The following is a 20,288-nucleotide window of genomic DNA, read 5'->3' as shown; positions in this document are numbered from 1 at the left end:
ATCCGCGAAGCAGGGCAATTGTCTGAGTCAGAGAAACACTGAAGGCTGAAACAGCTGATCTGTGGCAGCCTGAATGGAATGAGAATCAGACGGTCCTTGCCACAGCCATACATACCCCAGACAGGGACACATTCCCCTGGAAGGCGCAGGGGCTGGGAACTGGAGTTTATAGATTGTGGAGCAATCCCTGGGCGAGGGCTGCTGTTGACTGTGGAGAGATGGATTGAGAGGATGTGCAGGAGATTGTGGTGGGAAATGCCTGTGGAGAAAAGCTGAGCAGTCATGGAAGCAAGGTGATACTGCTGAGTCACGTGTAGGGGGTGGAGCCATCACCATAGCCTCTCTCCCCCAACATGCCAGCATTGGGCATGAAAATAGAGAGGCTGGTCTATCAAATGCCTGATGCACTGAACTACGGAGTAGGATCCCATCCAGGGTGCCCCTTGAAGTGCCTGACACTGATCTACAGAGGAGAACCCCAGCCAGGGGGGCCCCTCTATGTGCCTGACACACCGAACAACAGAGAAGGACCCCACGTAAGGCAGCCCTCTAAGTGCCCGAACAGACAGAGCTAGGGAGAAAGACTAGCCAAAGAGGCCTTCTAATTGCCAGCTACCAGAGGCTCGAAGAAAGACTCTGTAGGGCCGTAACTCCTGCGGCAGAGGCAGTCTGTGTCTCTGTACACTTGGTGCGGCCAGGATCCCTGCAAGCCAAGCAGCTGTGCCACCTTCATGCTCAACTCTCACTGGGGCAGAGCTGCCGCAGGCAAAAAATGTCTTGCATCTATGTACGCAGGCTCACTTCGGTCGTGTCTGACTCTTTGTGACCCTGTAGACTGTGGCCTGCCAGGTTTCTCTGTCAGGGAGGGGGTTTCTCCAGGCAAGAATACTGGAGCATATTGGCCAATACTGGTTGCCATACCCTTCTAGAGCACTGTATTTCCTGCTGCCCTAGCCACCAACTCCCCTGAGTACCTGGTGCTGCCAGAACCCCTGCGACCCAAGCAGCTGCACCACCTCCACACCTGGCCCTCACGGGGACAAACCCAAGTCCTCCAGGGCAGCCTCGGGAGCAAACCCCAGTGGATGACCCACATGCAGAGGTGGAAATAAAACCACAATTGAAACCCAGGGGCAGTGTGGCTAAGGAATAAGACCCCAAACCCTCTCACCAGCTGTACAAGCTACAGATTAAATCCACACAATCAACTAGGCAAACTCTGTGTCTATGGAATATATAAAAGGTAAGCTCCCACAAAAGAAAACACACTAGTTCTGATAGCTGTGGGCATTGGAGGCAAGAACACAGGAGTAGGACCAGATTAGAATCTGAGCTGCCCCCATAGCCGGAACAGAGATCAGCACAGTGTTGGAGGGCATCCTAGGGAGGTGAGGTGGACTGTGATTCCCAGAGAGGGAAAGGACTCTAACAGCAGTGACTCAAGAAAAACGTTTATTATTCTTATGTTTTGACTTGTTCCGTAGATTCTTTTAGATTAAAAAAAATTTTTTTCCCTTTTTTCCCCCTCTCTGTTGTAGTTGTCGATTTTATTGGCACTATGAAATCTATTTAAGCTTTTGAGCTTTTCTTTCTCAGTCATGTTTTTTATTGTTGTTATAAATCTCTGCCTCTACATTGGGCTTTTGCATTTCTGGAGAGTTTTCCTTTTTTCTCCTTCTTCCATTTTTTTTCCCTTCTCTTTTTTATAATTTTAATTTTTAATTTTGTAACCTATTATATTTTTTCTACATTTATTCTTTGGTTTGCCTTTCCTACTGTTCTTTCCCCCTTGCAGTTAATCTTTAGTGTATATAAATCTTCATCTACCTCTATTTAACTTTCCATATCTTTTCTTTCTTTCTTCCCTTTCCTTTCTTTCTTCCCTTTCCTCTCAAGATATCTGTTAGTTTTGTTTTCATTGCTTTATTCCCCACTTGGCACCCCGCTTTAGTTTTGTTTTCCACTTTGTGCTTTAGTTAGTTTTGTTCTTAACTGGTAAATATAATTTTTTATTTCTTTTGTTTGCCAGGTCAATCTATTGTACTTTATTTTTCTTGGACTGTTTTGACTTTGCTCATGGGTATATATGTATATGTGTATATTCCTTTATTTTAATTATTATTTGCCTGATTTTGTAACTGCCATTTGTTTGAAGTCCATCTTTGGTTTCTTGTTTTTGGATATTTTTTTTAATCTCACTTAATGCCATGACAAACCACTTGTAGAATCTTCGTTCCTGACCAGAGATCAAGCCCTGAGTCTTTGGAGTGGGAGCACTGACTCCAAGACCCTGGACTAGAACTAACCCTAGGGAGTATCAAACAGTGAGAACTCACACAAAGGACACCACTTGAATACAAGACCTGCCATCACCCAACCACTAGTAGCACCCTGTGCAGGCTGCCTCATCTAAACAACAAACAAAACAAAAATACTAACCCAATCATCAACAGACAGGAGTACCACCTCACTCAGCCTTGCCCATCAGAGGAGAAACCAACAAAAACTCAGCACAAATCTCACCCTGTACAAAGCTTACACAAACCACTGGACCAACCTTAGGAGGGAAGAAACCAAAAGGGAGAAAGGGTTCAAACTTGAAGCCTGGGAAAAGGAGACCTCAAACATAATAAGTTAAAAAAACAGATAACGAAAAGGCAGAGAAATACTGCACAAATGAAGCAACGAACTAGAAACACAGAAGTCCAAATAAAAGAAGAAGAAATAGGCAAACTGGAAAAGAACTCAGAATAATGATAGTAAAGATGCTCAAAAACCTTGAAAACAAAATTGAGAAAATACAAGAATCAATTAACAAAGACTTAGAAGAATTAAAGAATAAACATACAGAGACAGACAACACAATTAACTGAAGTTAAAAATACTCTAGAAGGAATCAGTAGCAGAATATCTGAAGCAGAAGAATGAATCTGTGAACTGGAAGATAAAATGGTGAAAATAACTTCTGAAGAGCAGAATAAAGTAAAAAGAATGAAAAGAACTGAGGATAGTCTCAGAGACCTCTGGGACAATATCAAATGGACCAACATTTGAATTATAGAGGTCCAGAAAAAGAAGAAAAAAAGAAAGGGTATGAGAAGATTTTTGAAGAGATTATAGTTGAAAATTTCCCCAACTATATGGAAAAGGAAATAGTCAATCAAGTCCAAGAGGCATAAAGAGTCCCATACAGGATGAACCCAAGGAGAAACACACTAAGACACATACTAATCAAACTAACAAAGATTAAACACAAAGAAAGAATATTAAAAGCAGCAAGGGAGAAGCAAAAAGTAACATAAAAGGGAAACCCAATACATTTAACAGCTGATCTTTCAGCAGAAACTCTGAAGACCAGAAGGGAATGGCAGGATATATTTAAAGTGAAAAATCTACAACCAAGATTACTGTACCCGGCAAGGATCTCACTCCAAATTGATGGAGAAATAAAAAGCTTTTCAGACAAGCAAAAGTTAAGAGAATTCAGTACCACCAAACCAGCTTTACAACAAATGTTAAAAGAACTTATATAGTCAAGAAATACAAGAGAAGAAAAAAGATATACAAAATCAGCTCCAAACAATTAAGAAAATGGCAATAGGAACATATATATCAATAATTACTGTAAATGTAAATGGATTAAATGCTCCAACCATAAGACACAGACTGGCTGAATGGATACAAAAACAAGATCCATATATATATTGTCTACAAGAAATCCACCTCAGACCTAAAGACACATATAGACTGAAAGTGAGAGGATGGAAATATATATTCCATGCGCATGGGAAGCAAAAGAAAGCTGGAGTAGCAATCCTCATATCAGACAAAATAGACCTTGAACTAAAGAAGATTACAAGAGATAAGGAAGGACATTACATAATGATCAAGGGATCAATCCAAGAGGAAGCCATATAAAGCGTCTGCCTGCAATTCGGGAGACCTGGGTTCAATCCCTGGGTCAGGAAGATCCTCTGGAGAAGGAAATGGCAACCCACTCCAGTTGCCTGGAAAATCCCATGGATGGAGCCTGATAGGCTATATAGTCCATGGGGTCGCAAAGAGTCGGACACGAATGAGCGACTTCACTGCACTTCACTTCACTTCACTTCATGCACTCAGTACATGACAAACACTAACAGACATGAAAGGAGAAATTGACAGTAACACAATAATAGTAGACTTTAACACCCCACTCACACTGATGGACAGATCATCAAAACAGAAAATTAATAAGGAAACAAGTCTTAAATGATACATTTGATGAGATGGATCTCATTGATATCTTCAGGACATTCCGTCCAAATGCAGAAGAATACACCTTCTTCTCAAGTGCACATGGAACATTCTCCAGGATAGACCACATATTGGGTCACAAATCAAACCTCAGTAAATTTAAGAAAATTGAAATTGTATCAGGCATCTTCTCTAACCACAATGCTATAAGATTAGATATCAATTACAAGAAAAAAACTGTAAGAAACACACACATGGAGATTAAACAACACGTTTCTAAATAACCAACAGGTTACTGAAGGAATCAAAAGGGAAATTAAAAAATTTCTAGAAACAAATGACGATGAAAACACGACAACTCAAAATCTGTGGGATACAGCAAAAGCAGTCCAAAGAGGGAATTTAGAGCAATACAATCCTACCTCAAGAAACAAGAAAAACATCAAACAGACAACCTAACTTTACACCTAATACAACTGGAAAATAAGAACAAAAAACCCAAAATTAATAGAAGGAAAGAAATCATAAAGATCTGAGCAGAAATAAATGAAAAAGAAATGAAAACAATAGTAAAGATGAATAAAACTAAAAGCTGGTTCTTTGAGAAGATAAACAAAATTGACAAACCTTTAGCCAGACTCATCAAGAAAAAAAGAGAAAAGAATCAAATCAACAAAATTAGAAATGAAAAAGGAGAGGTTACAAGAGACATTGCAGAAATACAAAGGAATATAAGAGACTATTATGAACAACTATATGGCAGTAAAATGGACAACCTGGAAAAAATGGACAGATTCTTAGAAAAGTTCAATCTTCCAAGACTGAACCAGGAGGAAATAGAAATTATGAACAACCCAATTACAAGCACTGAAATTGAAGCTGTGATCAAAAATCTCCCAAAAAATAAAAGCCCAGGACCAGATGGCTTCACAAGAAAATTCTATCAAACATTTAGAGAAACACTAATGTCTATCCTTCTAAAACTCTTTCAAAAAATTGCAGAGGAAGGAACATTTCCAAACTCATTCTACGAGGTCACCATCACCCTAATACCAAAACCACACAAAGACAACACAAAAAAAGAAAACTACAGGCCAATATCACTGATAAACATAGATGCAAAAATTCTCAACAAAATTTTAGCAAACAGAATTTAGCAACATATCAAAAAGCTCATACACCATGATCAAGTTGGGTTTATTCCAGGAATGCAAGGCTTCTTCAATATATGCAAATATCAATGTGATACACCATATTAACAAATTGAAAGATAAAACCATATGATCATCTCGATAGATGCAGATAAAGCCTTTGACAAAATTCAGCACTCATTTATGATTAAAACCCTTCCTAAAATGGGCATAGAAGGATCCTACCTCAACATGGTAAAGGCCATATATGATAAGCCTATGACAAATATTCTCAATGGCGACAAACTGAAAGCTTTCCCCCTAAGATCAGGAATAAGACAAAGAGTGTCCCCCTTCACCACTATTATTCAACATAGTTCTAGAAGTCCTAGCTCTAGAAATCAGAGAAGAAAAAGAAATTAAAGGAATCCAGATTGGAAAAGAAGAAGTAAAACCCTCACTGTTTGCAAGTGACATGATACTGTACATAGAAAACCCTGAAGATACTATCAGAAAGTTACTAGAGCTGATCAGTGAATTTAGCAAAGTCTCAGGATACAAAATCAATACACAGAAATCACTTGTATTTCTATATACTAACAATGACAAATCAGAAAGAGAAATTAAGGAATCAATCCCATATACCATTGCAACAAAAAGAATAAAATATCTAGGAATAAACTTACCTGAGGAGACATAAGAACTGTACACAGAAAATCATAAGACACTGATGAAAGAAATCAAAGATGACATAAACAGATGGAGAGATATTCCATGTTTCTGGGTGGGAAGAATCAATATTGTGAAAATGACTATACTACCAAAGGCAATCTGCAGATTTAATGCGATCCCTATCAAATCACCAATGGCATTTTGCACGGAACTAGCACAGAGTGAAAGTTGCTAAGTCATGTCTGACTCTTTGCGACCCCATGGACTGTACAGTCATGGAATTCTCTAGGCCAGAATACTGGAGTGGGTTGCCATGCCCTTCTCCAGGGGATCTTCCCAACCCAGGGATCGAACCCAGGTCTTCTGCATTGCAGGCAGATTCTATACAGCTGAGCCACAGGGAAAGTCCTGAAGTAGCACAAAAAATTTCACAATTCATATGGAAACACAGAAGACCCTGAAAAGCCAAAGCAGTCTTGAGAAAGAAGAATGGAGCTGAAGGAATCAACCTTCTAACTTCAGATTACACTACAAAGCTACAGTCATCAAGACAGTATAGTACTGGCACAAAAACAGAAATATAGACAAGGGAGCAAGATAAAAAGCCAAGAAATAAACCCATGCACCTATGGGTACCTTAGTTTTGACAAAAGAGGGAAGAATATACAATGGGCAAAGATAGCTTCTTCAATAAATGGTGCTGTGAAAACTGGACAGCTACACGTAAAAGAATGAAATTAGAGGTGTTCCTTATGCTATACACAAAGATAAACTCAAAATGGATTAAAGACCTAAATTAAGACCAGAAATTATAAACCTCTTAGAGGAAAACATAGGCAGAACACTCGATGACATAAATCAAAGCAAGATCCCCTATGACCCACCTCCTAGAATAATGGAAATAAAAGCAAATGTAAACAAGTGGGACCTGATTAAACTTAAAACCTTTTGCACAGCAAAGGAAACTATAAGCAAGGTGAAAAGACAACCCTCAGAATGGGGGAAAATAATAGCAAATGAAACAACTGATAAAGGCTTAATTTCCAAAATATACAAGCAGCTCATACAACTCCATGCCAGAAAAACAACCTAATCAAAAACTGGGAAAAAGACCTAAACAGACATTCCTCCAGAGAAGACATACAGATGGCTAACAAACACGTGAAAAGGTGCTCAACATCGCTCAGTATTAGAGAAATGCAAATCAAAACCACAACGAGATATCACTTCACATCAGTCAGAATGGCCATCATCAAAAAGTCTACAAACAATAAATGCTGGAGAGGGTGTGGAGAAAAGGGAACACCCTTGCATTGTTGGTGGGAATGTAAATTGATACAGCCACTGTGGAAGATGGTATGGAGATTCCTTTAAAAACTAAGAATAAAAGCAACATATGACCCAGCAATCCCACTCCTAGGCCTATACCCTGAGGAAACCAAAATTGAAAAAGACACACGTATCCCGTTGTTCATTGTAGCACTATTTGCAATAGGTAAAACATGGAAGCAACCTAGAGGTCCATCAACAGATGGTACATATACACAATGGAATATTACTCAGCCATAAAAAGGAACACATTTGAGTCAGTTCTGATGAGGAGGATGGACCTAGAACCTATTATACCGAGTGAAGTGAGTCAGAAAGAGAAAGATAAATATCATATTCTAATGCACATATACGGAATCTAGAAGAATGGTATTGGAAAAACTTATTGACAGGGCAGCAATGGAGAAACAGACATAGAGAACAGACTTATGGACATGGGGATAGGGGAGGAGAGGGAGAGATGTAAGCAAAGAGTAACATGGAAACTTACATTACCATATGTAAAATAGAGAGCCAATGGGAATTTGCTGTATGGCTAAGGAAACTCATACAGGGGTTCTGTATCAATCTAGAGGGTTGGGATAGGGAGTGAGATGGTAGGAAAGTTCAAAAGAGAGGGGATATATGTATACCGATGGCTGATTCTTGTTGAGATTTGGCAGAAAACAAAATTCTGTAAAGCAATTATCCTTCAATAAAAAAAGAAAAAGAAAAAAAAGAAGCTGTGGAACGAATTTTAGGTGAGAGACTGAGGGAATATTCAGTCAGTTGTCTAAATGTTTCCAAGGCTCATCTGAGTGGATACAGTATCCAATCTATTTAAAATTAGCCTTTTTTTTTTTTTATTCTTCTTTTCTTCCTCAGGTAGTTGCTTCTGGGGATCCCTGAGTCCCTTGAGAGCCCTCATAGGGGCCAGAGGCTTAAAATTCTACTGACTATAGGGAGTTGAGGGCCTAGACAGGAAAGAGAAGTTCTAACAGGGCTAGGTACTCATTGCACTCAATTGCACTCATTTCACATGCTAGTAAAGTAATGCTCAAAATTCTCCAAGCCAGGCTTCAGCAATACGTGAACCGTGAACTCCCTGATGTTCAAGCTGGTTTTAGAAAAGGCAGAGGAAACAGAGATCAAATTGCAAACATCCGCTGGATCATGGAAAAAGCAAGAGAGTTCCAGAAAAACATTATTTCTGCTTTATTGACTATGCCAAAGCCTTTGACTGTGTGGATCACAATAAACTGTGGAAAATTCTGAAAGAGATGGGAATACCAGACCACCTAACCTGCCTCTTGAGAAATCTGTATGCAGGTTAGGAAGCAACAGTTAGAACTAGACATGGAACAACAGACTGATTCCAAATAGGAAAAGGAGTACGTCAAGGCTGTATATTGTCACCTTGCTTATTTAACTTCTATGCAGAGTACATCATGAGAAACGCTGGACTGGAAGAAACACAAGCTGGAATCAAGATTGCCAGGAGAAATATCAATAACCTCATATGCAGGTGACACCACCCTTATGGCAGAAAGTGAAGAGGAACTAAAAAGCCTCTTGATGAAAGTGAAAGAGGAGAGTGAAAAAGTTGGCTGAAAGCTCAACATTCAGAAAATGAAGATCATGGCATCCAGTCCCATCACTTCATGGGAAATAGATGGGGAAACAGTGTCAGACTTTACTTTTTTGGGCTCCAAAATCACTGCAGATGGTGATTGCAGCCATGAAATTAAAAGATGCTTACTCCTTGGAAGAAAAGTTATGACCAACTTAGATAGCATATTCAAAAGCAGAGACATTACTTTGCCGAATAAGGTCCGTCTAGTCAAGGCTATGGTTTTTCCTGTGGTCATGTATGGATGTGAGAGTTGGACTGTGAAGAAGGCTGAGCGCCGAAGAATTGATGCTTTTGAAGTGTGGTGTTGGAGAAGACTCTTGAGAGCCCCTTGGACTGCAAGGAGATCCAACCAGTCCATTCTGAAGGAGATCAACCCTGGGATTTCTTTGGAAGGAATGATGCTAAAGCTGAAACTCCAGTACTTTGGCCACCTCATGCGAAGAGTTGACTCATTGGAAAAGACTCTGATGTTAGGGGCAGGAGGAGAAGGGGACGACCAAGGATGAGATGGCTAGATGGCATCATGGACTCGATGGACGTGAGTCTGAGTGAACTCCGGGAGATGATGATGAATAGGGAGGCCTGGCGTGCTGCGATTCATGGGGTTGCAAAGAGTCAGACATGACTGAGCAACTAAATTGAACTGAACTGAACAGGGCTAGGTAGAGGAGTGAAGGAGGCATTGTTTGAAGGTGGATTCATCAAAAGATTCAAAGAATGAAGGGAAAGGGAAAGTGGTAAAAGGAAGAGAAATAATGGAAAGGGAGAAGTCTTGGATGAGTCAGTTCAGAGAGATCCTTAATTGCAAATTATCCTTCATAATATCATGCCAACAAGAAAGGAAGTGGACAGTTAATCCAGTAATGGTGGAGCATGTAGTTAGCAAGTAGTTTCAGTCAACCGAGAAGTTCTGTGGGGGAAGCAGGAATCAAACAGAGAGAACAAAGAGGCTTCAGAAGGAGCTAGGAAACAAACTTCCAGCCCAGGAGTCAGAGAATAAATCACCATTTGAAACAAAGAGCCAGGAAGAACTTCCAGCCCAAGGGTCTGATGATGAATTTGATCACATCTAAGTTGTAGCGCCATAAGTGTTAAAGTTGTCTTACACCTGTTAAAACAGTAAGAAAGACTTTATTCAGGACTGTTTTGATAGGTGATCAAGACTATGGCAGTAGGGGAGAGAGACTGGGCTCAACTCTAAATGTAGTAAGAATGAGTAGAGATTTATAGCCGAGGAGTGGGCGGGGGGTTGAGGGGATGAGTCCCTGGGTAGAAAATTAATGAGGAGGCATCAAGAGTTAGGAGGATTGTTGTTAAATTGACTTAACAGGTTTCTTGCTAAAGGCAGGCTATGGTGATCCGTTATCGCGGGAGGGAATTCTCTCTACATGACTTAACAGGATTCTTGATACATTTAAGCTGTACAGCAAAGTTGGAGGCCATAGTTGACAATGAGTCCAGAAGAGATTCCAAGGAGTCTAAAATTTGGTCAAGGAGCATGTCTGTGCTGTTTTGTTACAGCAGCCCAGATGGATTAATCCAGGTGGGTCTAACTGACCTTGTTACTAAAACACTTGACGTAAGGACAAGTTCCAGTTCCCTGCCCCCACGCAGAATCCAGAAGCAGTCCCCCAAATTGCAGATTTCCAACTTTAAACGCTGGAAGATTCAGCCTCCCCCAGTCCCCTGATAGTAAAGGCTCCTGCTGCTGTAATTATACTAAGATTCTTTGACTTCTGTTTTCACCAGGCTTTGCGTGTTCACCTTGTGTCACACTTTTCTGCCTTCTAAACTTGTCCTTCAACAGTTTTCTTCACTTTTGCACTTACAGACTTGATAGGAGAGGTGAGAATGGGAAACTTACTATTGAAAATAATTTCTTGATCTCTCCATTCTGTCTACATTTTAAGTATTTATAAAAACACATTATATCTTAGTCTCTGATTAAGTAAAACTGAGTAATAAATGGATTGAAAATCTTAATGTTTTCATTCTGAAAAATTACTGCTTTATGAAAACTTCATCTGTAGCAGACAGACAGTGGAGAGAGTGATTATTCATATTGCAGACTAATCTTCCCATTTTCAGAATATTTTACAGAGAGCTACTCCTTGCCCCCAACCATATCCCGACATTTCCTTTCTTTCTTCACTGCCAAATACTTTCCCATTTTTGCAGGTCTTATAATCTGTTAATACAAACATTTGAGATTTACAGTTTTTATGCCCAAGAATGACATTATGTCTGACATTTCATTTAGTTTTTAAGACTTCAAAGCCTTAATCTCAGAATAGCAAGCAGCTTCTTCTAGAAGGCTAACACCAACAGTTGGTAGTGGCTCTCTGAGTGACACTTTTGCATTTAGCAGAACAGAAAATCATAGTGGGTTAGTGCTGTCTACCCTGAGAGTGGAATGGGGAGTGATGGCAGGGGGGGTGCCACATATTTTTCTAACCTTATGTAGCCCAAAGGGAAGGGAAGGTGACTTTTTTCAAACACCATGATGGAAACAGTCTGTGATAGGAACCAATAATAGAAGACAGTTTGGATTGAGAAGGCTTTTTAGTACCTCTGAAATCTCACTACCCGTACTCCTCAGCTTCTCATTATGTACCCTGGTGGGTTTGCCTTCTTCTGGTTGGTCACCTTTTGATGATGCTCCTCTTAGTATGTACAATCCATGATGGAATGAATAATAGAACATCTTACATGCAATGGAATACAAATCTGTCCAATGTGACACTTCTTAAATTGATCTTTTTAAAAACTGTGTTTGCTTATTTTTGGCTGCGCTGGATCTTTGTTGCTGCACGTGGGCTTTCTCTAGTTGTGGTGAGTGGGGGCTGCTCTCTCGATTCAGTGTGTGTGGTTTTTACAGTGGAGCACAGGCTCTAGGGCTTGCAAGCATCAGTAGTTGTGGTGCATGGGCTTAGTAGCCCTGTGGCAAACCCATGTCCCCTGCATCGGCAGGCAGATTCTTAACCACTGGACCACCAGGGAAGTCTGAAATGTGATGTTTTTATTGAGCCATTTTAATACAGTTAATCCAAATATGTCTTCAGGGTTATGTATTTCACTCGAATTTTGTAGGGAAGGAGAAAGAATAAGTAGAAATCAAGACCAGAGGGTGGACTCAACATGTGTGTTTGAATATCCTAAACTACTATGATCCTGCTCAGGCTGGTGGTGGGTGACATGGTTGAAGTGGAAGGAAACAGGGCAAGTCAAAAGACCACAATAACCGCAACTTTCATGAAAAAACTGAGAGAGGATGGGTTTAAGAGTTTGGGCAAAATGAAGCTTGTGCTTCGTTTTGCTATACTGTCTCTGATTACTGATACTGAGCTTCAGGATATATAAAATGAAGTCCACACCTGATGGCTCACATGGTAAAGAATCTGCCTGCAGTGCAGGAGACCTGGGTTCAGTCCCTGGGTCGGGAAGATCCCTGGAGAAGGAAATGACAACCCACTCCAGTTTTCTTGCCTAGAGAATTCCATGGACAGAGGAGCCTGGTGGGCTACAGTCCATGGGGTCACAAAGAGTCGAACAAGAATGAGAAACTCTTTCACTTTCTGTATTATATCAATCTTCTCTGATGTCTTTGCTTATCCTGTAGTTACTAATTTAACTTATGAAAATGATATTTATATGACATGAGTTTTCCTAAAATCTGGCATGAATTTTTTTGATTTGGAGGCCACATGAGTGCTTACAGTCTTTAGGTAACAGAGCTACAAAATACAGAGCCTGAGTTCTTCAGCAGGTTTCTGCCAAGTGTAAAGATTGAAGAGGGATGGAGGAAGAAGAGCTCTAGTTTGGCTTAGAGACCCCAGGAATAAAAACCTCAGTTAGATTCTTTGCAAGCTGCTTTTGAATTAAAGTTCAGATTTGAGAATTTAACTGGGTTAGAGTAACTCTAGAGGACCTCAGGGTTTCTGGGATATCTCAGAACCCCAGAAAGCTACTCATCTTCAGAAGACTCAAATCAGGATAAGCTTGGAAGTTGATCAACCAAATATGGAGAATCCTGCCTATAGAAATCAACCCTAAAATAGCTTTTCACTCTCAAGCCAAGTCACTTCTCAAGGACTAATGTAGGAGCAAGTCAAGCAGTTATTAAATATCCAGTTTACTGTTTGAGCAACAGATCAGAGTGCATGTTAGTTTCATGAGCATAGGAAATCCTTTCAGTCATAGTGTGGATTTGTGATATCTGTTCATTTTATTTCTTTGAGTAGGAAAGACTGCAGAAGGAAACTCCTCAACGCAAATTACAATGGCTTCCAAGACAGCAGTGATGCTTAAGAAATGTCATGTTGCTTGACACACGGGCTTTTTGAACTGTGCATCAGAGTATTTGTTTAAAATACTACTGTGAGAGTCCTTTCTGCAAAGCTGTCTATAAACATTTTCACTTCCTTGTAAATAATTACCATAGGATAAAAGGACCAACTAGAAAGTATGAGTTCTAGGCCCTGAGTTCTTGTGCCTCATCTAAATTTGCTTTATAAAATCTCTCTGGAAAAATCAGGAATGTGAATTTAATGGCCTGGGTGGGTTTTTGCATTGTAAGTCTACAAAGCAGTATGTTGAGAAAGCTTAGTGCTTGGAATCACCCAATGTACTTTATACATTTATTTAGAGAAGAATAGTTTAGTTTTAATTATTTATGATAATAGCTCTCAAAACACTAGTAAATGTCCTTGGGTGCATATTTTGTAAAAGTAATGAAGTCTTTGTAATGTGAGCTTTCTCTGCAGCTATAAGCTGCCTTCTCTTTGCTAGCAGACCAGGGCAGAAGAGTGTGTCTGCGTTTTTGCATAAGACTGTATATAAATTACCAGGCTGGAGGTGTTTAGCAAGATGCTACTGAACCTGATCAAGGATTTCTAAGAACTATTCCTGGGTATACTCACTACTCCACCCCACAACCACCCTCCCTCTCAATCATAGTTGCTAATGAGCAACTTGATCAAAGAAAACATCACCATGAGGGGGATGAGCTGCCTATCAGAACATTGTTGTTATGGTGTTTCAGTGTTTTTCTTGTTGTTCTTCCTTTCTTGCTACAGTCTTATGGTACTACAATAAAACATAGAAAGAAGCAATGTAAATCTACTATATTTCCTTCTGGCCTGAGTTGTATATACTGTGGTCTATGGATAAGTCTTATTATGTCAAAAAACCTTCTTTTTTCTTTGGTTTCTTTCTTCTGCTTCTCTCTACCTAGCTCCTCTGCCTAGGATTAGCTTTTTTTTTTTTCCCCCTTCACTTGCGGGGAATTTATACACAACAAAACCATGGGAGTGTCCACAGAGCAGTCAGCAAGTATGTGTCATTCATTGACCACCAAAGTTACAGGTTCTGTTTTATACCTTTTTAGTAGCCCCCCTAGTGCCTAGTTAGGGTTCCAACATACCTTGATGAGAATGATCTATACTCAGTCTAGAGTCAGTGGGGCAAACCCCCAGCACATTTTGATTTAACTTTTACAGCTTTGCTATTTGCAAGTGACCTGAAAAGTGCTGGTGTATTGTTATCTATAATTATGAATCCCATTTCCTGGAGATTTTGTGAGAGTTAGATGAGATGCCTTTAAAGTACTTTGCAGAAAAGAATCGGCCAAGCTTGAAAGATGGTGAGTGAGATTCACTTAGCTAGTAAACAAATCTAGTTGTGTCTTCATTACAAAATGTTGGAGATCTGGATACTCAAGAAGTTTCTAGACATAGCCATTAAAATTTTACTGTAAAAAAATTACTGTAAGAATATTCTGTTTAGCCCTACCATCAGTCCATAGGCTCCCAGACAGAGACTGATTATTAAGAAAGCTGTATGTCAGTGCCTCATACTCAAATGAAATTGCACACAAATCATTGTCATTCGGACAGGAATACAGTTCTAGTAATGTCAAAAGTATCCTGCAAATTAAATATGGCTTTTTTTGTGACTGAAAGAGACTGACCAGTTCTGCTTAAAGTTCTATCTTTAGGAAAAGAGCCTCCTGGACATCTGATTTGAAATAAATGAGTCACTAGTGAATTAGAAGCAATGGCAGAGACCAGATAACCTGGCTATGGGCAAGGGGCTGCCTCTTGAGAGGCAAATGTAGTACATGATCCATGAGGCAGTAATGCCAAACAAGACATGAAGGAAACATGGATTGATCAGGCAACTTGGATGGGCACAGATGGGGAGTGATTTCTAAAACTAATGGCAATGCCACCTGCCCATCAAGGATGGCATGCTAGCTCATGGGTGCAGCAAAAAGGATAATGGCAGATGCTTTTAGTGAACACCTTTATTCACAAAGCTTTCTCTTTAAATGAAAGGGGTCTGCTGCAGTTATGTTCTGCTGTGTTACAAACGACTCCAAAATTATTGGTTTAAACCACAACATTTTATTTGTTTACAGTTTATGTTTGAATCCATTTGTTCAATGAGATTCTTCCCCTCCCCACCCACAAATACAGACTCTCAATTTTATTGATCACCTTTAGAGGAAGCTAGAACCAGCTAGCTAATTTAAAATGTGATTAATAGACAGAATTAAGAACTTATCCTATCTTTCCCATATTATCTGAATTTCAGTGTAACTCAGTATTTGATGGAGGAAATGTTTTTTCTACAAAAAAAAAAAAAAATCCCAGCTAATAAAGAAGGAAAAAGAAAAATATATCATCATATGTATCCTCTAATTAACTGATTCTAGGGTAGTGACCATCAATATCTGGTAATGTCATAATTAAACATTATATATCTCCTGATACACGTGTGCGGCTCCATCCATGAAGCTATCTTGCCAACAAACACCACACATATAAATAAACAAAGCCCTGAATCTGCTCCAGACTTTAGATCTAACTATAATTTCACAGGAAACATAAGAGACAGTGGAATATGTTTTCTTAAAAAAAAAAAGGATGCAGTCAGCAAAACAGACTGTGGGAAACTTAGTAGGTAAAAAAAAAAAAGTTTCTTCACTTAAAAAACAAATTACAAGATTTCTCAGTGGGCGAGAGGGGCAGGTGGGGCAGGCAGGGCAGCTGCCGCTGCTGTGGCCCAAGAGCGGGCCATGGAGAAGCTGCTGTGGGTCCTGAGCGTCCAGGACAACAAGGAGCAAGGCCTGACCATGCAGGTCCTTGATGCCTTATCCCTTAGTTTCAACACCAGGCTGAAGTGGTTTGAGATATGCGTCGTCAGTGGCATCTTCTCCATCCTTGGAACTGGATTGCTGTGGCTCCCTGGAGGCATCAAGCTTTTTGAAGTGTTTTATACCTTTGGATATACTGCTGCCTTAGCCAGTACATGCTTTTTAATGGGACCCATGAAACAACTGAAGAAAATTTTTGAAACAAAGAGACTGCTTTCAACAATTGTTATACTTTTGTGTTTGGTGCTTACACTGTGCACTGCTTTTTGGTGGCATAAGAAGGGGCTGGCTATATTATTCTGCATATTGCAGTTCCTGTTGATGACCTGGTATAGTCTGCCATACATCCCATATGCAAGAGTTGCACTAATTAAGTGCTGTTCTTCTCTCCAGAGCTGAAAGCTCTTTGGTAAGAAGGAAACTTTGAAAAGACCATTTGAAAGTTGATGTTCTGGTTTGGTTTTTTTTTTTTGATGTTTTCCTTCTGGTGAAGTCCACTTTTCCTGACCCAGTATTCACTCCAGAACAACTGCACTGACCACCTAAGACCATTTTGTATACTGATAAAAACTACATGCTGACTAAACTGTTAAATGCGTGTGACAGTAAATTCATTATGTGCCATTAATCTACTCTTCCAGAGACAAGGAGATTTTAATCATTGCCCATTGTAAATGATTTTTAGCCAGTTTTTAAATCTTTTCTAAACAGCATTTGGGATGTGAATATTTAAGGATTAAGCCTATGCTGCAAGATATATTCAGCCTTTTTGGTGGTTTTTAAGTGTCTACATTTTAAAAACACCTTTTTAAAATAAAAACTTTAAATGTGAAAGTTTTTGCTTTAAGCTAAAGATTGCTTTATTATATGTAATAAAAAATAATATATAAATCTTCATAATTTCGAAATAAACTCACACTTGGGAAAAACAAAGAGCAAATTACAAGATAAAAACAGAGAGAAAGAAGGGCAACAGAGAGAAAGGAGAGAGAGACTTAAACACTTACTGAAGAATTGCAGTATCTTATTTAGATACTGACCCAAACAACTGCTGCTGCTGCTGCTAAGTCGCTTTAGTCGTGTCCAACTCTGTGCGATCCCGTGGACTGGAGCCTACCAGGCTCCTCTGTCCATGGGATTTTCCAGGCAAGAGTACTGCGAACTGCCAAAAAAAGGAAAAAAGGAAGACAAATGAAGGCCGTGGAGAAAGAGTGAACACTGACTGGATATATATAAATCCAATATATATATATATTTGAGAATATAAAAGGATTATTTTTAATGTTTTTAGGTGTGGTACTACCATTGTGATTATGTATATATTTTTAAAAGAGTCCCTATCTTTTAGAGATACATAGTAACATATGTGTAGGTGAATTGATGTATTCTCTAGGATTTCTTCAAAATAATCAAAGGTGGAGCAAAATTGGCAGTTTATTTATACCTGATGAAGCCAGGCAATAGGTACATTGGGAAATTTATACTATTCACTCTATTTATATGTGTTTGGAAAATCCCATAGTATTTTTTTTAATTAATGGAAATCACTAAAAGAAATGAAACATCATAACTTCCAAACCAGTATAGGGTGATGGGAGGACAAGAGGACCAGGAGAAAGATAGCCCAGAAAACCTTACCCATCTAATAGAGGTAGGAAAGAAGGAAAACAAAAACAGTTGCCCAAACAGTAGTGTCCCAGCAAATGAAAGTTCTCTAGTAAGCCTTACTTAGCCATGCTTAGACTCCAGAAATCTCACCTCCGAAGTGAAAGTGCTTTTTTGAACTAGGACACTGGGTTCTAATCCTGATCCTCCCTGTTATAGCCATGATGTTCTCTGGGCTAAACTGTGCAGGATCCTCAGGCTGTATAAGACCCAAGACATCCTTTGGCTATTGGCAGCTTTGTGACAGCTGGCTGGGACTAGAGACCAATTTGTGCCACAAAGCTAGCAAAGCCAACTGGGTCACCTGAGGAAGTAATCTGAGCTCTAACCTGGTAAGCTAACTTTCAGCCTGTCCCCTGCTGCTGTGGCTCTTCAGGCAGAGCCTAAAGTTCTGCTACCTAATAGCCAGTCCCAAGACACTATTCCAAGAGCATCGTCTCTTACAGACTTTTAAAATATGATTTGGCAAGATTCTAGTACGGGTGATTTGCAGCCTATTTGAATGAAAATATATGTCAAAAGACGGGGCAATGGGATGGAGGTGTGAATACCACAAAGACTGCTGCTAGTCAGGCATGGGGATTTTGAAAAGGAAGAAAGCCTTTCTTCACTCAAATGTGAATTTAAGCTCTTTTCTTCTTTCCAGGTTCATCCTTTCAGGTGCTTTCTATGTGTTTTCCCACATGTTCTCTGATTTTTTTTTCTTTTGGTTTCTCCTTTCAGAGGAGAATGGTGCTTATTGTCATCTCCTAAGCACTGCATGTATTCCCATATTTCTCCCTGGATATGCAGTTTTCATATGGCATTTCCATCTCCATTCCTGTTCCCATTTCCTTTTTGTCAAAACTTGCCTCTTTTTTAAAAAATGAATTCTTTTATTTTTCCTCTGAATCTCTGTACTTTATTCTCTCTGAAACTCCATGGCTTATTCTGTTCTTGCTCTTGTCCCCTCTGGTGCATAAGACATCCATGAAAAGATTAAGTAGCGAAAAGCTCTCTGAGTAAGGTCAGGATGTGTTGTGATGTGGAAAAGCTTCTGTAGTTACTGTGCTTTATTGGTTGAGATTGTTGTCCTTTTTATCCCCCTGGGCATTCACTAGGTAAAATGTCTGGATTCTGTCTTCATTTAGCTCATAAACTCTCTTAGGGCTCTAAAAGTCAGATTGCCTTTTCCTTTGTATTTCACTTCTCAATTTGATTATCACCCTACATGGCATCTGGTTCATGATGAGAAGAAAAGATTCAGAGAAAGAAACCAAATGAGAAAAAAAAAAAAAGACCTATGTTACCTTACCAAAATTGACCTTGAACATTGATGAAGTCATAGCTAACCCTTTCTATAGGAAATTGAGGTACACCAGCATAGGCACTGAATAATACCGTATACTTTGATGATGATGGGGGATCTAGAGCTATTTAAAAAAGGGAAAACTATATGAAAAAAAGTAAAGAAAAATAAATTGTAAAAAAAAAAGGTAAAAGAACTCCCAGGTAATCGACCCACAAATTACTTATTTCGGCAGAAATAATAAACTTACTACATCAACACAGTTCTAATACTTTATGTATATTTACTCATAATCTTCTTCACAAACCACTATTAGCCCAACTCTGCAGATGAGAAAACTGAGGCCCAGAGAGGATAAGTCTGTTATCACAGTTACATAGCTGGTAAGTGGTAGCTCTGGGATTTGATCTCAAGCAGCCTGGTTACACTGTTCAAGTAACTAACTGCAGTAGCATTTTGATTTTTTAATAGAATTTGTACTTGCCTTCATTTATAAAGATTTAAATGAAGTGTATTTCTCTAATATTTCAGTAGAAAATGAGTCTCAGGGTATGGGCAACCTAAAAATTTTGTGTGGACCTGATCATATTCCAGATCTTTGCTCATATTCATGATTCCACACAAATTATAATGAAGAGTGCTTAAAAATCCAGCACAAAATTTTCAGCGGTAGCAGTAAGGAACATAAGACAATTGTTAAATGATAGTTATCAGAGAAGAACATTTTATGTGAAAAATTCTAAGTAAAACCATAACATAGAACATAACTCAGAATTTCAAAAAAGCAAGAAGATAATCTGTTAAGATTAAAATCTAAAGGATCAGAATGTATATACTTGATGAATGTATGTGATTTTCAAAATCAATATGCAAATTTTAATTTAGGGGAATTTCAACACATATATACAGCTATGACATGGATGTGGTATTTATAAATATATCATAGGTACATTGTCAAGGTAAGGTAAATCTACCACCATTGCTGGTGGTAGAAAAGATGATCAGTGGCTCTGTCGTGTCTGACTCTTTGAGACCCTGTGGACTGCAGCATACCAGGCTTCCCTATCCTTCACAGTCTCCCAGAGTTGGCTCAAGCTCATGTTCATTGAATTGGTGACATCATCCAACCATTTTATCCTGTTGTCCCCTTCTCCTCCTGCCTTCAATCTTTTCCAGCATCAGGGTCTGTTCCAATGAGTT

At 39.3% G+C, this 20,288-nt stretch overlaps 2 protein-coding genes across 2 annotated transcripts in view; both read left to right on the top strand.

The window, feature by feature from the left end:
* The window catches only part of JADE1 (jade family PHD finger 1), a 399,925-nt gene that overhangs the window by 278,885 nt on the left and 100,752 nt on the right, over positions 1–20,288 (top strand). The window lies entirely within an intron of this gene.
* LOC101109485 (vesicle transport protein SFT2A-like) lies at positions 16,058–16,795 on the top strand. The gene has a single exon (XM_042234345.2). The coding sequence runs from the start codon at positions 16,058–16,060 to the stop codon at positions 16,532–16,534; it is 477 nt and encodes a 158-aa protein (XP_042090279.1). The 3' UTR covers positions 16,535–16,795.

The sequence above is a fragment of the Ovis aries genome, chromosome 17 (genome assembly GCF_016772045.2).
Source record: "Ovis aries strain OAR_USU_Benz2616 breed Rambouillet chromosome 17, ARS-UI_Ramb_v3.0, whole genome shotgun sequence".
Classification (NCBI taxonomy): domain Eukaryota; kingdom Metazoa; phylum Chordata; class Mammalia; order Artiodactyla; family Bovidae; genus Ovis; species Ovis aries.
The sequence above is the reverse complement of the archived record's forward strand: the minus strand, read 5'-3'. Positions and strand labels throughout refer to the sequence as shown.